The sequence below is a fragment of the Nestor notabilis genome, unplaced genomic scaffold (genome assembly GCF_000696875.1).
Source record: "Nestor notabilis isolate BGI_N333 unplaced genomic scaffold, ASM69687v1 scaffold4698, whole genome shotgun sequence".
Taxonomy (NCBI): domain Eukaryota; kingdom Metazoa; phylum Chordata; class Aves; order Psittaciformes; family Psittacidae; genus Nestor; species Nestor notabilis.
Window position 1 is genome coordinate 54,816 of NW_009940431.1, and position 17,443 is coordinate 72,258.

The window sequence follows — 17,443 nt, forward strand, 5'->3', positions numbered from 1 at the left end:
CCCACCAAAGGAGCTGAACAGCAGTTCAATTATACGTGCACAGAGCTGCTTTACTGACGTCAGCCTGTGTGCTTTTCCAGGCTTGGGCTCTTTGATGGATCAATTCCTGACTGAGTGAAAGGGCATGATCCCAAAACTTAATAAAAGAGTAGTCAAAGATGATGTTTTCCGAGGTAAAAGTTGTTTACCTGCTGATCCTTTCAGTCCAATGGCCCCCTGTGGACCTGGCAGGCCGGGTAACCCCACAGACCCTGGTACTCCAGGCTGGCCTGGGCCACCTTTATCCCCTTTTGGTCCTGGCATATCTAGACCTGGGATACCAGGGAAGCCTCTTTCTCCTTTTATTCCAGGAAATCCTAGGGAAAAAAGAAGATACACATTAGTCCTTGACAGAGCATGGGGAACATGGTTAACAAGAATATCTGATAATGTCCACCTGCAGTTCAGAAATTACATGGCATGAAGAATGAAGACTCAAAGGCAGACAGCATAAACAGTCCTCATTTTCTAACTGCATATATATTACCTACCAATGACCTGAGGAGACCAAACAAAACGGCAGGCATTCCCTGGAGGCCTTGCCCTGTGTTTTGGATCAGATAGAGGCAGCTGTCCTGGGTTCAGCTATAGCAGTCATTTTTTCTCGTTCTTAGTAGCTGGTGCAGGGCTGTGTTTTTTGACTTTCAGTCTGGGAACAATGCTGATAACATCGATGGTTTTAGTTGTTGCTCAGTAATATTTACTCTGACCAAGGACTTTCTCAGTCTCATGCTCTGCCAGGGAGGAGGGGAAGCCGGGAGGAAGCAGAGACAGGACACCTGACCCAAACTGGCCAAAGGGGTATTCCATACCACAGCATGTCATGCCCAGTATAGAAACTGGGGGGAGTTACCCGGAAGACCCAGATCGCTGCTCGGGTCAAGCTGGGTATCGGTCGGCGGGGGGGGGGGGGGTGTGTCCCCTTCCCTTGTTATTCCCCTTACCATTATTATTGGTAGCAGTAGTGGTTTGTATTATACCTTAGTTACTGGAGTGCTGTTATCTCAACCCGTGGGAGTTACGTTCCTCTGATTCTCCTCCCCATCCCTCCGGGAGCGGGGGGAGGAAGGAAGAAGGGGGGAGTGAGCGAGCGGCTGCGTGGTTCCAAGCTGCCGGCTGGGCTTAAACCACGACACAGCCCACCAACATGCCCATCATGCACCCCCCAACCTCACACCACATAACAGTTCAGGAGCAACGCTTTTACCAATGGCAATATCCACTTATGCCAAAAGTCCACTCCTATGGAGTATTCTCCCCTCACCTGGCGGTCCCTGTGGTCCTGGCTGTCCTGCGGGTCCCGGCGATCCCGGCGGGCCCAGCCCCGGTGCGCCCGGAGGGCCCTGCAAGCCTTGCAGTCCTGGGAGGCCAGGGTCGCCTGTGGGGAGACAGAGACATAGACCCAGTGTCCTCCGATGTCATTTGAAATCTTTGTGCTGAAGATGCTAGACAAGGTGCTTTGGAAGCACTTGGCCAGCAGGACATCATTTGAGCCTGTACTGCCTCCTGCCTGGGCTTGGAGGAAGGGCTGCTCTTTGCTGCTAGCACTTGTTAGTGGTGGTTGGTAGGAGAAAACAATGAGAAGGAAAAAGGGGAGGTATCAGCAGGATATCTCAGTGGTGAATAAACTTTTTGCTGCATCTATGAGTGAGTGACTTTAAAACAAATAGAAATACAGATCTGAATATATTTCTGGCAACGTTACCTCTGAATCCTTGCTGTCCAGGTATGCCTGGAAAGCCTTGCTCACCGCGTAAGCCAGGCAGGCCTGGACTTCCCTTTTCTCCAGGGATGCCAGCTGGGCCTGGGGGACCTGGCAATCCCTTAGGGCCAGGGAGACCTACACCAGGTTCACCCTAGTCAAAGAAACATAACAGATTAGGAATCAACATATCAAAATCAAGAATTCATTTACTGACCATTTAAATCAATCAGAGGCAGAGCACTATGCGTGACTTCAGGGGAGAGGCGTAAGCCCTTTAGTGTTAATATCAAGCATTCATCCATCTACTCTGTTCATTTGTGTGCATAGTAGGAAATGTAAGAAGGAGAGTTTGGCCAGTTTTGGGGTTCTTTTTAAGAGCAGGTTCTTTACATGCATTCCTGTTAGCACAGGCAATCACAAATAACAGTACCAGTAGCTGACACCTACTTTTTGACCTTGTAAACCCGGTACACCTGGTAAGCCATCCAGGCCAGGGGTTCCTGGAGTCCCCGGAAGTCCAGGCGAGCCAGGCTGACCTTGAAAACCTTTAAAACAAAACAAACCAAAACTCACATCATTACTGTCTCTGCCTGCAAGCGTCCTCTGCTGTTTCTTCAAGCCTCTAACTGTTCACATCCTCCATTCACTCAACACCAGTACACGCTCAATAAACTGAGATGAAGCTTCCCTCGCAGGCAAAGGTCTCAGGGAGTGGAAAATCCAGCTTTTAGGCTAAGCCCCAGGTAGAGCTGAATTCAAGGAAGGGTCCTTGAAAGAAATATATTTGATATGTCATTTCTTTCTTGCTGGCATCGAAGAGCATACAGCAATACTTTTCCAGATGCAACAGGCATCTTCTGTTCAGGCACATCCCACACCAATCTTGGAGGAACTGGAGGTGGTCACAGGTAAAAATTTGCCTTTTCTCCTTGTTACGTCTTCCTGATCCTTCCAGTTCATTGGTGTGTGAAATCATAATAAATGAAATAATAATGAAGACACACAAGAACTTTGGGGGTTTAGGTGGCTCCTGAAAGCTCAGTCATCTAGTTCTAAATTAGCAAAAGTACTCTTAAGTACATCTTCCCAAAATACAAAACATTTAGACTCCCTCTAAGCGATGTGCATACTCTTGACAATGGCCATGCAGGGAAGATTAAGGTTATGAACAAGCTGGTGTTCTAACCAAACCAGAGCTGCTATCTCTGGCTCAAAAATATATCAGCACGTTTTTTTTGACCAACCACACACTGTGCTTCATCTCTCAGAAAGGTCATCTCGTCTCTCAGCAACCTCCGCTGCTGCAATGTAAGATGTTGCACTATATCATTTTATATGCTGGCAGTAGCTTTGACACTGTATCTATACATCACTGCACAAAGCAAAGCAAGCGTGTGTTGAAAGTATGTTTATTGTGGTGCTTGTGGACTTCCATAAGGGAAGGTCTTCAGTTGCACCTCCCAAATCTCATGCTGCCGTGGGTGGATGACAGCGTGTGCCTCCATCTACACCCCAGTTATACCAGCAGTGTTAGATGGGTAACTTTATCTTACCTTTGGGTCCTGGAGGCCCAGGGAACCCTATACCTGGCTGCCCAACAGCACCTTTTTCTCCTGGCAGGCCGGGTCTACCTGGAAGCCCAGGATCCCCTTTGTCACCTTTGCAAGTGAAAACAAGACAAACGTTAATACAAATGCCAGCTTCTGGGGAACAGAGCCATTATGATCATCAGACAAAGATTAACAGGCTACTGTACCTTGGGGTCCAGGGAAACCAGGTGGCCCAGGAAGCCCATCTGCCCCAGGAGGTCCGGGGAGCGTTACCGTTCGTCCTGCTTCGCCCTTTGCTCCTGTCAATGTAAAGATGCATTAGATACAGGAACTGATGAAATTAAACACGAGAGTTTCACCTTGCCAGCAATATTAGTCCATCCATACCATAACAACTGACTTGTTAGGAAGTTTTTTTGTAGAAGATTCACAGAAAACTAAGATGAAGCTAAACCATTCCATTTGGCCTAAAAAAATTCTTGAAGAAACCTGCCCTCAAAAATTTGCAGGTTTAAATGATTCAAATTGGAAAGTTTTTTTTTTATTTCAGTCTTAAATTCTGGTGGTCCTGTAAGTTGTATCACTTAAAGGTCAGAACTGTTGGGTTTGGATTTTGCTTGTTTGGGTTTTGTTTGGTCTTTTTTTAAAGCATGCTATAGCAGTACCTGGAAGGCCTGGTAAACCTGGAGTTCCAGCAAAGCCTCTGTCTCCTTTGTCACCAGGTAATCCTGCAGTACCTATCCCAGGAGGGCCAGGAAAACCTCTTTCACCACGTACTCCAGGGAATCCAGGTTGTCCAGGGGGACCACGTTCTCCTTTCAAGCCAGCTGTACCCTAATTTTAGGAAAGTATAAGTGTACTTCTTATCTGATTGATTGGCAAGACAGAACATATCATCCTCTCTGAATATTTTGTAACTTGGATTTAGCACAGGTACCTGTAATGCTAAAGAAAGTGGATTTTCTATCACTGAGTTCAACGGAAATAGAACTGAGTTCCACATGGAAATTATACCTAGTGTGCAATGCAGCTAACTAGACCACGTAGGCCATGTTTCCAGTGATAGATCTGGGAGTACATGGAGCTCCACCTTCAGCTCCATATCCGTATCAGCTGCAAGACTTTGAAGCATTAGTTTTCACAAGAAAAGAAGTATGCCAGAACAGAGTTGAATCCTGCCTTAACAATCTCTACTTGGAAAACTGCATTCCTTCAATCATCTCCAGGTATCAGCTCAATCATCCACACTAGTTCTCACTATCAAGCTGTGAGAAGGAAGAATGGAACAAAACTGTTATCTATGCCCACAACTTCGTGGGGAAAGTATCCTTGCTCTACAAGTCTTGAAAGTTGCAACCAATGCTGAATACACCTGAGTCAGATCACTTACTTGCATGACATGTAAAAAAAGGTCAAAATCTAAAATAGTCTGTTGTTGAAAACCTTCTTCCTCACTAGTCCCAGGAAAAATGGAGTCTTCCTCTGAGAAAGAATGAACTACTCAGGGTAAGGACATGATGTGGAACAATGAATGAGGCCAATAAACATAAAGCATGTATAGCACGTAAAACCCTGTGAATTTTGACCTGAAAGACAGAATGTATAGGACAGTATGTAAACATAAATAAACATACATACCGGTGCTCCTTTTGGACCCTGGAGACCTGGCAATCCATCTTTTCCTGGTATTCCTTCTCTTCCAGGAATACCTGGTTGTCCTGGGAAACCAGGATCTCCCTTTTCACCTTTCAGGATAGTATCATAAGAAAAATCTCCTGGTTCTCCTTTTGCCCCAGGGCTGCCCATAAGTCCTGGAGTGCCGGGGGGGCCCTGAAATTTCATAAATTCAGATGTCATCAGTTGCCCTACCAACCCTTCAACTGATACAAAAGAAAACAAATCTTTAGAAATTAAAGAGTAGGTCCAAATCAAGTGAACCATTAAGTTTTCAATTGAGAATCATAGAATAGTTAGGGTTGGAACGGACCTTAAGATCACAGAATGGTTGAGGCTAGAAGGGACATCAGAAGTCATCTAGCCCAACCTCCCTGCTCAAGCAGATCAATTTCAATTATAAAAAACCCAGTAGTTCACAGGTTACTTTTGAGCAGATTTGATTTGTAGTCAAACTTGAGTTGCCCGGGATAAATTTCTGCCATCATAGTAGATGCCAAATCCTGAAGTGTTTTGGTAAAGTACAGAACTGGGAAAAAAACTTGTTGACCCTTAAAAAAACCCCACCCTGTAACTTTGTTTTGTCATTATGGGAATCCATAACACTGGAAATGCAAGTGATATGGGGTGATTTGCTATATGAGAAATAATCTTCTGTCCTATAGACTTTTTGCAGGGCTGGTTCTTTCTCCTGTATTACTCACACATCAGGGGTAGAGGTTTCCAGAAACCGGGCTTATGTTGATGTGTATGCTATTGCAGCATTAAAAATGTGTTCTGACCATGTTTGTATTCTTTCACGGCTCTTTGCTTTTCTCTAGCCTTTGTACCCAAGACCCCTGTTGCTGTGTTAGAAGACCTGGAATTATTGATTGCTTTGACTGCCAAATAGTAGGATTAACAGCCTCATACTGATAGGGATATTTAATGAGGAATATAACAGTGATTGGTAACACTAAAATTAGTGCTTTGCATTTTGTAAGCATTAAGTAAATATTCAGTGTTTAGTGTTAATAAGGAGAAAATAGTGAAACCGTGTGTGTAAAAAATATTCTGGATGGGGAACAGGTTTCTAGGGGTACCTGTTTGATTGCATGATGATAATAAGCACTGAACACCTGGATTCTTATTTTACTTCTTTTTGCCCCCAGTTTCAGTTTGTTTCAGTATAATTTTTTAAAAGAGCTGCATGTAAGGAATCATAGAATCATAGAATCATAGAATAGTTAGGGTTGAAAGGACCTTAAGATCATCTAGTTCCAACCCCCCTGCCATGAGCAGGGACACCACACACTAAACTACGTCACCCAAGGCTCTGTCCAGCCTGGCCTTGAACACTGCCAGGGATGGAGCATTCACAACTTCCTTGGGCAACCTATTCCAGTGCCTCACCACCCTCACTGTGAAGAACTTCTTCCTTAGATCTGACCTAAAGTTCCCCTGTTTAAGTTTAAAGCCATTACCCCTTGTCCTACCACTACCATCCCTAATGAAGAGTCCCTCCCCAGCATCCTTGTAGGCCCCCTTCAGATATTGGAAGGCCAAATGAGAACATAATCTAGGACATAGCAGTGTGAATAAGAAATTAATGCAAATATTGTTTTGACCCATTTTGTCATTTATCATGTCACAGGCATATCATTTTAGAATGTACACATAAACCAACACCACTTACACAAGATCTGCAGGCCAAGATACCAAAAAAATACTCTGAATTTTCAGTACTGGATTTCAGTTACACACATTTATACAATGTCAGCATCAACGTAAGTGAGGCATTTTCAGAGTTGAAGTGTCTGCCCCGCCCTTTAAATGCCAAATTCTGTAACACTGTGGAACCTACTTCCCTGATGCAAATGCAATAAAAGTATCTCTACATTTCCATGATAATTTACAATACCAGCAGAAGTGGTACTAATACAAGAAAATAACACACTTCCAGTATGCAAAGACAAACATAGCCAAATTTAGAGGTTTAAATTGCTTATACAAGCCCTCCCCCCCCATTATTCTCTTTCTTTCAAAGCCTTCTAAATCAATTATTCATCAAATATATAGATTGTCTATGAAATTAAATTGATTGTCTTACACAAAACTCAAACATTATTTGCACAAGAGCTAAGGCTAACTGAAGGCTGAAAGCTTCCCCCGGGTAATTTATGACATTTAGCTGACACAAACCCACATCTCCCTTCATTACTAATATTAATTGATTTTGTACAATTAACAATCACAGACAGTTGGTACTATGAGAATACTATGCACATGCTCAGAAAAGAGTTTTGTAAGAATCCCTGGGAAGAAATGATGTACCTAGTAATAAACCAGTAGGATTTCCAGAATTCACATTTTCCCCTACATGCTTTCTAGGACTTAGATGAACTTTTCTCATAGGAACAGTCTCTCTAATTTCAAGTGAATCAGAGCTACTCACTAAGGTAGTAAAGCACAAACTTCATGGGCAATGTCCACTGATTATGACTGATGTTTGCCGTCCACTTAAACCTGAACCAGAACATGGTCAAAGGTAATCTTTCCATTAGCTTTGGCGGGCCTTGGATCAGAATCTGGCTCTCGCATGTCTCTAAGCAATGTGAGCTTGTGAGGCTGGTCTCTATGCAGTTTTTCCAAGCTAATCTATATAATGGATCACCACCTGGCTGAACTTTGTGAAGCAAAACAAGCTTAAAGGAATTCAGAACAGCAGCCAGTCCTTGTCTGATGAAAGACATGAACAGAACTTAAGAGGCAATAAAGGGAAAATATAAAGGTGTGGCAAAACGTGTTGAGAACAAATGCTAGACACAAAAAAAGTTTAAATATATTAGGATGTCTTTTATTTTCCTCTACTGTTTCTTTCAAGTATCCCATCTTAGCTAACTTCCATTGGCTGAAATCAAGCATCTAGGCTTTATTCATACTCAAAGGAGAGAAACAGACTCCTTGAAGAAGGAATTCATAAAGGGGTTGGTTTAACTTCTGAAGGTGCTTCTCTCTTACCACTGGTGATGGAGGGAGCTTGTGCAACTCCAATATGCATTAATGCTAGTGCACGTGCATAACACTTAGAAGTTATATTCCCAAAAGTGATCAGCTGGAAGAAGAAAAAAGCTTTTGGAAAAAGAAGTCTGGGAAGACTCTGACAAACTCAGTCTACTTACATTAGGAATGGTGTCAAAATCCACGTTATACTACAGGAACATGTATGCTAAGGTAGGTCTTGACAGCATACCACAATGTACGTAGGGACACTCAAGTGAACTCTGACAAGATCAAATGTAGTTGTGCAAGTATAGTGCTCATCTAGGAGTAATTTGTGTTACATTTTAGACAAGTGCTATGCTTCTGATATCTGGCCTTACTCACTAAGAGTCCTGCTGTGCTGCATCAACATAATTTACAAGTGATGATATTGTCAGAATAGTATCCGGTTTCAGAGACTTCCTTTATTTCTTAAAAACTACTTAGCTTTCCTTCTAAGTAATTGTGTTTTATGGGATATACTGCACATATTTCTCAAAACTCAGACAAAATGCCAAAGTATATTGCATGCTAATAATATATTGCTTACACTACACTAGATGGCACTGTTTCTCAATATATATGTACATAACAGCAAAGAGTTACTGCAGGGATTCACCAGAAGGTCAGGGCAGACCTACATTTGTTTCCTGCAGAATCCCACTTTTTACTCAACTCCACTGCTTAGCTTGGTCAGCCAGGTCATGTGTCCTGCTGAGTTCATATGATGTGCAAACACAGAAATATAACCCATTTCTGACCACTCTTTTTCCCTCTCATAGCTCAATCATACCTCCTATTTTATTTTGCTAGGCATAGTTCTTTAATTTTATCATATCTCTGTGCTGATCTGTTTTTAAACAGAACTATTACACCACCACACTGATGAGCACATGTTTTTCTGATTACATGTCTCATAGGACACATAGCATTTGGCAAGGCATTACTTACAGGTACCCCTGGAAGGCCATCAAGTCCAGGTAAGCCTCTGTCACCCTTGAAACCCGATTGTCCTGGAAAACCTTATCATAGAGACAAAAATACAACTCAATTTATTACATGCATTTAAAAATAGGTCATTGTACATGAAATCTTTGTGATACTCCTCAAACTGTCCCATTCCGGTTATATCAACATAATGCTGTTACAGTCAGTGAGGTTGTCTGGATTCATGTGCTCATGTGTGCTATATATGTCTGCATTCATAAGGTCATCTGACTTAGGAATGAATTCACATTAGTGCTTAGACCTATCAAGTAACCACTGTAGCCTTGAAACTACCTAAACCGTACTGATTTTTCTTAACAGCCACTGGAACAAACATGTTTGCATGTGGCATTTCTCTCATGTGATAGCAGAAAAATTAATTTCTTTGGCCACAGAATTTAATGCTAAGATTTGGAATGTATGTATGGGCCACTGACAAGCCTGGGCACACAGGGAAAATGCTTCCCAGATTATTTTTAACTTCCACAATCTTTTATGAAAATATTTGGACCACAGTTTGCAAGGACCCTCCCTGTGGCCAATTTTTGCCCCCTTAGTAATTGTTGATTGCATTGGAAATTTCGAATCAGGCCCAAAATAGGAATACTCCATCCTCCTTTCATTAGTTTCACAAATGATTTGATTAGTAGGACAAAAAGTTATTAATTTCATCATATATGCTGCATTTTTAGATTTTAGCCTACGCAGTTAATTCTCAGGTAGTTAATGAGTTTTTACCTGCTGGACCTGGTGGTCCTTGAGGTCCTGGAAGTCCAGGAGGTCCTACTTTATCACATAAGGCACAGGATTCACCTTTGTCACCTGAAAAAAACATCAAACAACAAAACTAATGAATAATACTGAAAAGATTTAAGACAACTGAAAGCAGGGGGATTCAGGAGCAAATGTCAATTTAATACACTTCATGTTGAAAGAATAAAAATAAATGTGCTACTTTTAGTTATATGCTTCAAAGAGGATTTATCAGGAAAGTGGTACTCAGAATTCTTTAACATTTTTAAAGGAATGGCATGAAAATCAACTAAAGTCTAAAGAAAAAAAATACACTGCATATAGAAAAATAGATTAAAGCAGAAAAAGGAGACCCTTAATAGTAACTGCAATTTTCAGTTTTAGAAAAGCAGTGAGTAGAATGAGATTAAGAAGGATCGACCATCGTGCAAATGAGTGCAGCTCATTTTTTTATATGTCCGTTTAGTCAATGCTGCTATAACGCACAGTCCTATTTATAGGTGTTACAATTTTAGCTTCAATTATACTCATGGCAATGATTCATAAACCATTTCCATTCCCAACTCATCTGCCCCTCTCTAATTCTTTATCTCAGACTTCACACCTTAAATTGCCATGAACAGTTCAATTTAAACTTAATGGGACTATACTCAACCCTTTCTTTCTTCCCTGCTCCTCTCTCAGCCCTGCACTATCCTTTATCACTTTACAGCAATGTGTAGGCTAAGAGAAATGTAAGTGAAGTTTGTGTCACACAACTCAAAACACAATATCCTTGTTTTACTCACAAGAGACTCAAAAATTTTCCACGTCCATGAGGTATTTAATTAACTTCAAGTACTCTTTCTCTGGATCCAGACTAACTTGCTCAGCCTTTTTATGTGCCCAGGCTCCAGAGTACAGAGCATTAGCAAGCAATCACTTTAAAACAGTATTACCTTTCTCTCCCATCTCTCCTGGAAATCCATCTCTTCCTGGAAGTCCAGGACTACCTGGTGCACCAGGCTCCCCCTGCTGGCATTGATCGATTCCATCTGCAATGGAAATACAATGAAGAATACTGTTTGACAAGTTCCAGTTTTCAGTATAGGGCTGCATTTATGAATATCCCTGCTGAAGAGTGGTAAGTTAGGACAGCATCTTACATTCCTATTTGATTTACTTCGACAAATTTAACTGGGATTCTGTATTCTGATTCCACATATACTGCTTAAGAAACCCTGAGGATTACAAAGAAAAGACAGGCTCTGCCATAATCAGGTTACAAACAACTTTCACATAAAATCTACTTTTAAGTTTTGGATAAGAAGAGTGCTGTGGGTGAAAAATTGCTGGTGTGACCCCACAGAGAATGGAGAATATTGACATTCTGAAGAAATTCATTAAGTAGAGTTTTTCGTATCCTTTTTTTTTTTTTCAATGTTTTAGGAAACTTTCTAGGTCAAGAGCAGCTTGCTGACATCTATTTAACTTCACATTGATCATGCTTCCTGAAAACAAGAAACTTCATAATATTAGGAACTGAAATAGTTAACAAATAAGAATATTTAGCAGACTTGATATGAGAATACAAATTGTGCTTCTTCTGTTTGATGATACAGCACGGGTTCTGACCCAATACAATATGACATCATTTTGGCCAAAGCCAGTACTGAAATGTTAATGTGAAGTTTGGCAAACAACAGTTAAATGAAAACAAATTGTTTCCCATTATGTGCTTGAAGAAAGCTGAAGTGTCTGGGGAAGGAGCTGACTTAAGCAGTGAAAGAAACATGTTGTATGAAAACCAGGAATTGCTCTTCTTTTTAGGCCAAGGTAAGATTTAACTATTTAATTCTATTTTCTAGGTGATGGATTCTGCTTCATTGGCAAATACAGCAACCACTGGGCATCTTCAATTGTTTTTGAACAAAGTATTTTTCCTTTAGGAATGCCACAGAGATTAATGTTCCTTTCTATAGCTTCAGACCACCTAAACTACTGTAATAGAGATAGATATCATTCTTTATGACAATATAACTCACAATATCAGTATCACCTATAGCAAAAGTTTTCCTTCAATAAAAGACTTAAAACATCAGTTGTAAGGAGCTATTAAGCATGGACCACTTTTGTCTGTACTTTTTTCATGACTTTATTGCAGAGCAAAACCAAAAAATTTTTATCTTTAAAAATCTTTTCTCTCTTTTCTCTTTCTTCATCAGATCTAGTTATACATAGATGTATAATGTTACCATTATTACTAATTATTATGTGTTTGTCACATCATTACTAGCTTTTCATTTACCTTTATAAGCCATGTGTTGACCCTATTCTCCTATAAGATAATTTTTACAATAAAAACTTCTGGCAGGCTAGTATCTCAGTCTGCAGTTTTTACACTTGTTCAATCTGTTACATAGATTGGTACTGCAGACTTGTAAATTGTTATATTGAATGGCTATCTTTCATGCTAAGAACAACATTAGTGTCTGTTATTTTTTCAATTAAAGATCTAGAGATACCTCTAGGATGGCACATTAGGACACAGAGGAAACCAGTACATATTAAGGTCAATTATTTAGTTATATTGTAACAGTCCACAATTAACTTTTGAAGAAATCTAAAAAAAAAATTAATTTAGCAAAGAATCTTTGTCCTAGTAAGGAAACAAGCAGCTTGCTGCACTGTGGAACAGCTTTTCCTTAGTCCATTAACAACTGAGATCTGTTTATTCCACAATGTAGATGCATTCTGATTATAGCTTTTGTAATCTTGTTGCTCTTTTCTTTTTAATGTGCATACAGTGTGCATTATTGAGTCTTCATTGTGAAAAGCAACTGAACGTTTTACCTACCTGTTTTGCCTGGAGGACCTGGTGGGCCAGGCAACCCTGGGGGACCTGGGAAACCATCTCTTCCTGGGGGTCCTGGCAAAGCAAATCCTGGAGAACCCTTTTCACCTTTTTCACCTCTCTCTCCAGGGACACCAGGTGATCCTACCCTGTCTGGCAGTGGTCGACCTTTGAACAGAGTAAAACATACGTGAAAAAAGTGACAAGTGAAATGGCAGTAACATTAACAACACATTAGCTTCCATCAGGGTTCAGAGAGAAATGGAGAAATGTCAGTGCACAATAAAAAAGGGACTGTATTTTACTATAGGTGATTTATACAAAATTGAGATTATATACTCTCTACAGCTCAGAGTAACTCACTTCAGTCAGGTCCCTAGACAAACACGCTTATTCTGTACTAAGTGCCTTTCTGAGATTTAATTGAATCAACTATTGCTGGGTAGGAATAGTGGCAACACAGGAGTTAATTTAACTATTACACCTAGAAAATATTACACACTTGTTATCTCATAATAACAAATCTGAAACAGACCTAGAAAGGGACAGCATGTCTAGGAACTTCTGTACATAAGTATTCAACAATGCTAGCAAATTTCAGTAATGCTAAAACTAAAACTGTTTGTAACAATAATAAGCAAACAACAGCCAATATAAAGCAGTTAAACAGCTAAGGAAAAAACCTAAAGATCTCCTTTTAGCTATTTGTCATACAGGTCTTCATACTGTAATGAGTTAATTTAGTTCATAACTAATCACTAGACGTTATCACTAAACCATTTTGAGCCTTCTCAACACTGCAGAAAGACATGAAAGTCACACAAATCTCAATTTCTCCAGGGTAATGACAGACTAAGAGCTACCATTCTTCTTGCCTTGTCACATAGAATTCTTTAGAGAGTATTGCAGCCTACGGTATATAGTATCTCCTCCCTAAACTGTGAAAAATTTCCTGGAAACTATCTGACCCTGGCTTACATTAATTTCATATTTAGCTCACTGTCGAGACTGAAAATGTAAGCAAAGGAGGTAATAGCAGTAGCTCTGTAGGATGCACTAGAGTCAGGTTTCCACAGAGGATTTGCTTAGTTTTAAAAAAGCAAATATTGTAGTTCAGTTCAAACACATGTACATGTATATACATAATAGCAGAGTTGTCTTAATGTGAAGACATTAAGACTACAAAACAGACAACATCTGCAGGCAAAAGAAATAACTTTTATTAGAGCAAGTGACAAAAAGCAGGAAGCTTTCAGGAATTACTTTGATGCAATAAATGCTATTATTTCTCCCAGTGAACGTTGTTTTATTATATTCATGCAGCCACATACAGAGCTGAAGTGAGAGCAAAAAAATTATATATGAGTATGCATATATAGGTACATACATGAAAAAAGTGACAAGTGAAAAGGGAGTAACATTAACAACACATTAGCCTCCATCAGGGTTCAAAGAGAAATGTTAGTGCACAATAAAAAAGGGACTGTATTTTACTATAGGTGATTTATACAAAATTGAGACTATATACTCTCTACAGCTCAGAGTAACTCACTTCAGTCAGGTCCCTAGACAAACACACTTATTCTGTACTAAGTGCCTTTCTGAGATTTAGTTGAATCAACTATTGCTGGGTAGTAATAGTGGCAATACAGGAGTTAATTTAACCATTACACTTAGAAACTACCAGAAACTTAGAAACCTGCTCACGTATTCACATTTAATAAGTATTGCGCAGTGAAGCCATACTCTGGGCTATCTCTGATGACCTGTGCACACTACTTCAATTTAAGCAGAAAGTTATGAGGGCTCTACACAAAGAGCAAAGCTGGATAACATCAGAGACATGAGAACAATCTACAGGAAAGGACTAGGGGGATGACTAGACCTTTGGAGAGGCCACTGCTTGAGTATTCCCTAAGTCAGGCACGTAACGGCAGCAGCTACAGAGAACGTCGCACAGGACTCTTCACCCGAGAACAACACAGGACAAATGTGAACAAAATCAGTGGCCATAAATGCATACCTGGAGGACCTGGGATTCCTTGTATACCAGGGAAACCTTTAGAAAGACAGGTTTTCAATTAAGCAATGAAGTCAGAAGCACCAACATCAGTGAACTTTTAGCACATGTTATTTAAGTACACATCACAAGCTAGTATGTCCTGAATCAAAGGTTAAGTTAAATAATCTACAGATATCTGCAAACAATACACTTAGGCAAAAAGCCCTGCTGTGACCCATCTTCCCCACTGATCTTTCTTCAATAGTGTAAGGTCTATAATGGGGAAAATAGGAAAAGGGACAACTGATAATCTCTGTTTACTGAAGTATTTCATAAGTTATGGAAGCCAAGTTTTAAGATTAAAATTTAGCTACTGACTTTTTTACAGAAGTCTCAAGATTCACTGTATTATTACCGTCTTTATGCTTGTGTTGATTTTCATCTTAAATAAATCTCACTGGATTATTTAACTGCCATAGCAAACAGATCCCAGTTTATCCTTTGCCAATCTGTAACCGAAAGGCAGTCTTACTTACAATGAGAAAGAGAGTCCTACAAAGTACCATAAAATGTAATAACCTGAAAGCAATTAAATAAATTACTGGTACATTTCACTGTCATATAGACTCCTGAGCTCACGGATAGTGCAATTTTAATTTCCTTTAGTAATAAAACTAAAATCATAATCAAAAAGACAAGTCAAAATACATACCTTTTTCACCTTTTTGACCTTTCAGTCCAGGCAAACCTGAAAGTCCAGGCTCTCCTTTTTCACCAAACCTATCTACTGGTCCAGTATCTATAATCTGAATCACAGGACAAAGACTAGGACACTCAAAACATACAACTGTGCCCTCATTTATATCTCCCCCTTCTTGACCTGATGGTATAGAGGCCATTTTGGTTTGTACTATCAATTTTGCAGTTTCAGCTTTACTTGCAATTTCAGCAACATGTAACAACTGCTGTGAGAGGGCTGTAGCTGCTGAGGAATTACCAGAAAAAATATTACCTGTTCTACCAAAAGTTCTTCACATCAGCAGTAGGATTAAGTGGAGAGCTATATAGCACCTTTCTGAACAAGAACGATGCCAAGAAACTTCAGCATAGTCTAAGCACTGACCCATTAGGTTTGTATTACCTTTAATTTTAAAATACTCTGCTCTGGTAATTTCTGCTAACATTGATCTGAGCTTGGCATATAGGATACTAACCTTTAGAATAAAATATTCAGGAAGTATGCACAAGTTTTCAAATAAAATCAGCAGATATTGGGAACTTTCCCCCCTGTTGGGGAAGCAGCACCATCAATAATATATTTGTTGCTGACTACTCCCATTTTTTATTTGAAATGTTAAAAAAATTATAGACTGCAAAGCTGACAGACTTTTTTGAACTCTCTTCTGGATACTTCTATTGATTATCAATGCCTATTGTTTTCATAGTACAAAATAACTGAAAGTCATATTTTTTCACAGCTCCTTTCCCAAATTTCAAACATACTTAAAAGAACTGTATCCAACTTTCGTTTTCATTACGAGAAAATTAGGACGTGATCGACTAGAATGCGATCAGAACATGCATAGTCTCTCTTTATTTCCTCATTGTTTGAGCGCTTTGACTTCCACAGAATTTATGTTTTCACTGAAGTTTAAAATAAAACAATAATTTATTTTACTTACTCTTCCTGGAGGCCCTGGAAAACCTCGTTCACCTTTGTCACCCTAAAGCAAAATACAATGTACATTTTAAACACAGATCGGATTTTCTTCCCCACAAAATAGGATTTCCTTAGCTAAGGAACACTTTGATACAGAATCATAAAACTTCCAAATGATAAGTACCTGGACCATTATAATAACCAGTAAGAAATTAGTTTGCAGGCCTGTACTGCTTTACACTATGTAAAGAGAAACTTGAATTTTTACGAAAATACATTTGCACATATGCTGGCTTGGCAAAGAATTTGTGAAAATAAAGCCTGCATTAATGAATTTGTATAAGAGATCTAAACCAGGGATACCTATGCTACCTTAATTTTGACTTTTCCCAGTGTCTGAGTGATGACTGTACTTACAACTTGGTTACATTCATTTAATATTGCTTAATATGCATTCATTGCTTTTAATGCACATCTATGAGCATGCCATACAGGCTCTTAACTTCTCTTTCTGTGTGATGGGAGGTGAAGGCTGCTACTACACACCTTGGCACCAGGTTCCCCAGGTCGTCCCGGAATCCCAAACCCACCAGGCAAACCCTGTGTGGAGAAGACAGCAAAACCAGAAAAGACAAGTATAGTTGTATCTTAGCCCTGGCAGCACCAAAGTTTAAAATTTTCAAACCAGTCATTAATTCACCAAAAGCAACAGCTTTAAGTAAACAACTCAGAAGGCTAGAAAATTTCTACCATTTATAATACACAGAATGCAAGAAACAGTACTGGAAATTCAGTAAAATACATACGGCTTCTCCTTTAGGTCCTGGCTCACCATCTTTTCCTGGCTTTCCCTGTAAAACACCAAGTTCCACTCTACTTAAACAGACAGCCACATGCATGCAATTTCTAAATACAGTGGGTGCAGCACTAGAACAAAACAACCACTATTATAATGCATTAATTAAAGTGTGCTAATGCAGCTAACTGCAGATGGTACAAAGCAGGCAAATTGTGACTGCCTAGTGCTTATGTTACTCAACATCCTACAAGCTGCAGAATTAAACAAAATCCTGCAAATCTGTTCCCAGATCCAGGAATAACATACGGATTTCCCAGTCAAGGAGGCTTCAAGAAAAAATATATCAACAGCACATGAAACTAGAATCAGACCCAGAAATATTTCCCTTCATAGTAATCCCTTCCTATATATATATATATA

At 39.8% G+C, this 17,443-nt stretch overlaps 1 protein-coding gene across 1 annotated transcript in view; it reads right to left on the bottom strand.

Annotated features, from left to right (window-relative positions):
- The window catches only part of COL4A1 (collagen, type IV, alpha 1), a gene marked incomplete at its 5' end in the record, with an annotated part of 43,252 nt that extends 26,177 nt beyond the window's left edge, over positions 1-17,075 (bottom strand). Inside the window, 17 exons of the mRNA XM_010020334.1 lie at positions 189-356; positions 1,304-1,417; positions 1,745-1,895; positions 2,192-2,289; positions 3,298-3,402; positions 3,501-3,593; positions 3,960-4,128; positions 4,933-5,124; positions 8,941-9,011; positions 9,715-9,798; positions 10,668-10,763; positions 12,566-12,730; positions 14,586-14,621; positions 15,277-15,370; positions 16,247-16,288; positions 16,771-16,824; positions 17,031-17,075. Of these exons, the coding sequence (XP_010018636.1) occupies positions 189-356; positions 1,304-1,417; positions 1,745-1,895; positions 2,192-2,289; positions 3,298-3,402; positions 3,501-3,593; positions 3,960-4,128; positions 4,933-5,124; positions 8,941-9,011; positions 9,715-9,798; positions 10,668-10,763; positions 12,566-12,730; positions 14,586-14,621; positions 15,277-15,370; positions 16,247-16,288; positions 16,771-16,824; positions 17,031-17,075 (1,777 nt within the window). The remainder of the gene's footprint in view (positions 1-188; positions 357-1,303; positions 1,418-1,744; positions 1,896-2,191; positions 2,290-3,297; positions 3,403-3,500; positions 3,594-3,959; positions 4,129-4,932; positions 5,125-8,940; positions 9,012-9,714; positions 9,799-10,667; positions 10,764-12,565; positions 12,731-14,585; positions 14,622-15,276; positions 15,371-16,246; positions 16,289-16,770; positions 16,825-17,030) is intronic.
- Positions 17,076-17,443: the final 368 nt, after the last annotated feature.